Genomic DNA, 3926 nt, shown 5'->3' on the forward strand with positions numbered 1-3926 from the left:
AATACCTTTGTTTATTTCAGGTACTCGCTTCGACTTGGGAAGGCTTGTCTAATCCCCCCCCCTCCCCTTTTTTTCCCTCCCCAACTTGAATAATTTCTAGTTAAACGCCAAGACCTTGCGCCACTGCAACCTTCTAGAAGGTTCTAGTGTCGCTGTCCGCGTGCATAAGAGGTCCGGAAATCATCGGGCCTTTGCTGAGAGTAAGATCACAACTCGGTGCCGCTGGAGACACGTGGATCAGACCCATTTGGTTGCTCAAGGAGTGCTAAAATAAACGATACAGACAAATAAAGAACGAAATATCCTTTATTTAATTCTTTTGATCAACATTTTTTTTTGTTTTTTTTTTGGTATGGCCCTAAATTACACTTAAGGCACGGAGTGATTAACAACGGCATTAAATTCAACGAACATTCTCCAAAAAGTGGTAAAAAGAATAAACGATACACCTCCCGCCCCCGATCCGAGGGAAAAACTCGGATCGAGGAAAAACTCCATAGAAAAAAAACATGGCGGGAAAAAAATATGCAAGAACTCTCTGGAAGAGCGTGAGAGGAGCAGCCCCTCTCGCAGAGTAGATAGGCGTGCCGAGCTGGCAGGGTAGGCGTGTGGTAACTGATTTGTAACGAGCACTAAAAGCTGCATTTGAACTTTGAATAAGGCACTTAAAGGTTGTGCACAGGAATACACGAGAGGTGCACACAACCGCTACAGCATTCTCGGTTAAACTTCCGCCGGCAGCCTGTGCGTGACTGCTTGACCACTATTTGGCAATACGGCACGCTGGCGTCGCTTGTGCCTCGAGCTACAACAGAGGAGTGTAACTTCCAACGGGCGGGGGACACTGGGCGGAGGGAGGGTACTGGGCGGCGGGAGCGAACTGGGGCGCGTACGGTGGCGGGTTCACGTTGACTTCTGTTATGACGCTGGTGGCGGCGATGTTGGAGAGCTGGCGCCGACGCGTCTTTATTTCCCGGGACATCTGGCACCAAGCGCAGGTGGAGCAGAAAGTCACGGTGCAGCAGTCGTCGCACATAGAGCCCTGTGATTGGCAGGAGAGATTACAAGATGACCACGGTGCACACGTAGTTGGCTCGGGTCGTTATCACAGCTGACTTTTCACACAATGGGTTAAAAAGTACAGACTCGCTTGACTCCCGAGAAGGTGTGTCTATTTTTATTTCGATACACCCCGTTGCAGTGTTTCCCCACCCCGTCCTCAAGGACCCCCCGTCCTGCAGATTTTCTTTGCAACCCTGAATAGGTACCTGTTGGTAATTAGTCAACCAACCGGTAATGAATGACGTCAGGCGTTGCACACCTTGCATAATTAAGTGCTGTGAGATGATTGGTTGAGGAAGTACAAGCAGAGATACCTATGCAGGGTTACAATGATAATCTGCAGGAGAGGGGGGGGGGTCCTTGAGGACTGGGTTGGGAAACGCTGCTCTACTGATCCCTGTGGGGAAACTGCGCTCAGCATTTAACCCATCCTAGCTGTGTAGCTAGCAGCAGTGGGCGGCCGCCGTGCAGCACCCGGGGGGGACCAACTCCAGCTCATCTCGCCATGCCTCGGTCAGGGGCGCAGACCGGAGTACTAATCCTAACATGCATGTCTTTTTGATGGTGGTGGGGGGGGGGGGGGGACCGGAGCACCCGGAGAAACCCACGGGGAGAACATGCAAACTCCACACAGAGCTGGGATGAGCCCCCAAGGTTGGACCACCCCGGGGTTCGAACCCAGGACCTGCTTGCTGTGAGGCGACAGCGCTAACCACCGTGCCGCCCAATTATCCAATCCGTGTTTACGCTGACAGTATCAGGAAGACACGCCCCCCCCCCACCACCCCAACTGTGAAGCCTCAGCTTCCTCTCTGACAGAAGTGTGTAGTGTGTATGTGTGCACTACTGATCAGAGGTATCTTAACGTGTAATACCTGTATGTGATACCGCTCCCTCATAGAGCTCCTGAAGGCCAGAGTAGCGACAGGAATCAAGCCTGATAAGCCCAGAGGCAAATAGTTGACCAGAGGCATACACAGGCACTCCCCAAAGTCTGAGCTAACCTCGCAAGGCAAGCAGCATGGGCACCAGAGACCACAGCAACCTGTCAGGGACACACACAAATGACACAAATATATATGAGACCGAAAAACTGGATTATCATAAAAACATAGGTGCACATGCTTACACACACACACACACACAGCTCGGGTACTTCCGTGCATCAGATACTCACAGATGCCCATGTCGTCACAGCAGTCGCAGAGACCGCTGGACCACATCCCGGTCTTCACTTCCCCGGGGAATTTATACACCGTCGGCTGCACCATCACCACGGACGAGCTAGGCTGGACTGCCATTTCTGCAAACAGAGAAGAACCGTTACACGGAAATAATGGCAGAGCCAGCTGAGCACCGCCCGGGTGTTCGGTTGAAACGATAGGACGCGAACGACATCATAAAGTGCGACCGAGTCATTTGACATCACTCGTGGAGGAAAGTAAACATGTTATCTAGCCATGGAAAAACACGTCGCTCCATAACAGGGTAATGTCTCCTGAGGCGAGAATCGGGTCAGGAGACATTAGCTCAGTCCATTCCGTTGCCGACCAACACGGGGCTCTCCGGTCCGAATCCCCTGTGGAGTTCAGGGAGGAGTTAAGACGGGCACTGGGTGGTGGTGAAGAGTTGCCAGATGGCTGGGCAACCACTGCCGAAATAGTGAGGGAGACGGGAAGGTACTTGGTGTGTCATCTGGACCAGAGGAAGGAAGACAAGGAGACTGGGTGGTGGAATGAGGAAATACAGCAAAGTATACAGAGGAAGAGATCGGCAAAGAAGAAGTGGGATAGTGAGCAAGACGCCTGGGGATGACAACCCGGAGTACCAGTTTGCTGCCTATAGAAGCACATCGATCGGCATCAAGGTGCAGTAGGCGGCAGCAAGCGGGTGGTCGTTCCCAGCTGTTGGTTGTGGGCTACCAGAGACCGGTGGCTCGATCCCCAAGAGCATCACGCTGGCTTTTGTTCCCTTGCCCCTAGTTTGCTCCCGAGTACTCGGGCATCCTTACAATTTCCCCCACACACCGACTGAAGCATCACCACGGCACCAAAGGTTAGCCAGCATGCCGGGCTGATAGTGTCCATTTCAGTAGTCTACAGCTATCTTCTCTTATTTCAGTCAAATAAAACCAACTGTATTGTACTTGGGTGGTCTTTACAGTTTTCATGACCTCCCAAATTTGTGTGATTGTCCCCCCCTCCCTCCACATTGCTGTGGTTTTATGCAACAATTACATCATGTGCAATTATAATAATTCAGCCTGGCTGAAAATGTTTTAGTTTATTTCATAATCAGTGTCATGTCATTGTCAAAGTTTGTTGTCGTGGTCTCCCAATTGTTTACGGTAACCAGGAGCTCATCGCGTATCAACTTTGCGTACAAACGTTGCATCTTTTTTTTTTTTAATTAATCCAAAATCCCCAGTTTGTATTTATTCGAGGAGCAAATAATTGAAAAGTTTGACAAACTGCATTCACTTTTCTGCCCGTTATGAGAACACCGAGCTGATGAGCGTCGCACGGACCCTTCCACCCAACACACGTCCCCCCCCCCGAATCCGGAACTTGCGTAACGGGGTCGATGCCTTCTGAATTTGTGCCCAATTATAACGGATGTGCTAAAACGGATGTGCGGGCGCGCGGTTGCGCCCACCTTGTGCGCAGCCGCTCCCGTGTCATGTTTACCACCGTCCATCACGCATGGCTCGCCCGTGCGAAACATACATCAACCTGTCACATGACGGCGCTTATACACGCGCACACTTTCCGAGGCCGAGAGAGAGAGAGACAGACAGAGCGAGGAGAGAGAAAGAGAGAAAGAGAGAGAGAGATAGAGAGAGCGAGGAGAGAGAGAGAAAGAGA

General features: G+C 51.3%; 1 protein-coding gene across 1 annotated transcript in view; it reads right to left on the reverse strand.

The window, feature by feature from the left end:
• Nucleotides 1–288: 288 nt before the first annotated feature.
• The window catches only part of LOC130130609 (cornifelin homolog), a 4845-nt gene continuing 1207 nt past the window's right edge, over nucleotides 289–3926 (reverse strand). The window contains exons 2-4 of the mRNA XM_056300346.1: nucleotides 2240–2365; nucleotides 1938–2107; nucleotides 289–1042 (exon numbers count right to left, since the gene is read on the reverse strand). Of these exons, the coding sequence (XP_056156321.1) occupies nucleotides 806–1042; nucleotides 1938–2107; nucleotides 2240–2365 (533 nt within the window). The 3' untranslated portion in view covers nucleotides 289–805. The remainder of the gene's footprint in view (nucleotides 1043–1937; nucleotides 2108–2239; nucleotides 2366–3926) is intronic.

The sequence above is a fragment of the Lampris incognitus genome, chromosome 20 (assembly GCF_029633865.1).
Source record: "Lampris incognitus isolate fLamInc1 chromosome 20, fLamInc1.hap2, whole genome shotgun sequence".
Taxonomy (NCBI): Eukaryota; Metazoa; Chordata; class Actinopteri; order Lampriformes; family Lampridae; genus Lampris; species Lampris incognitus.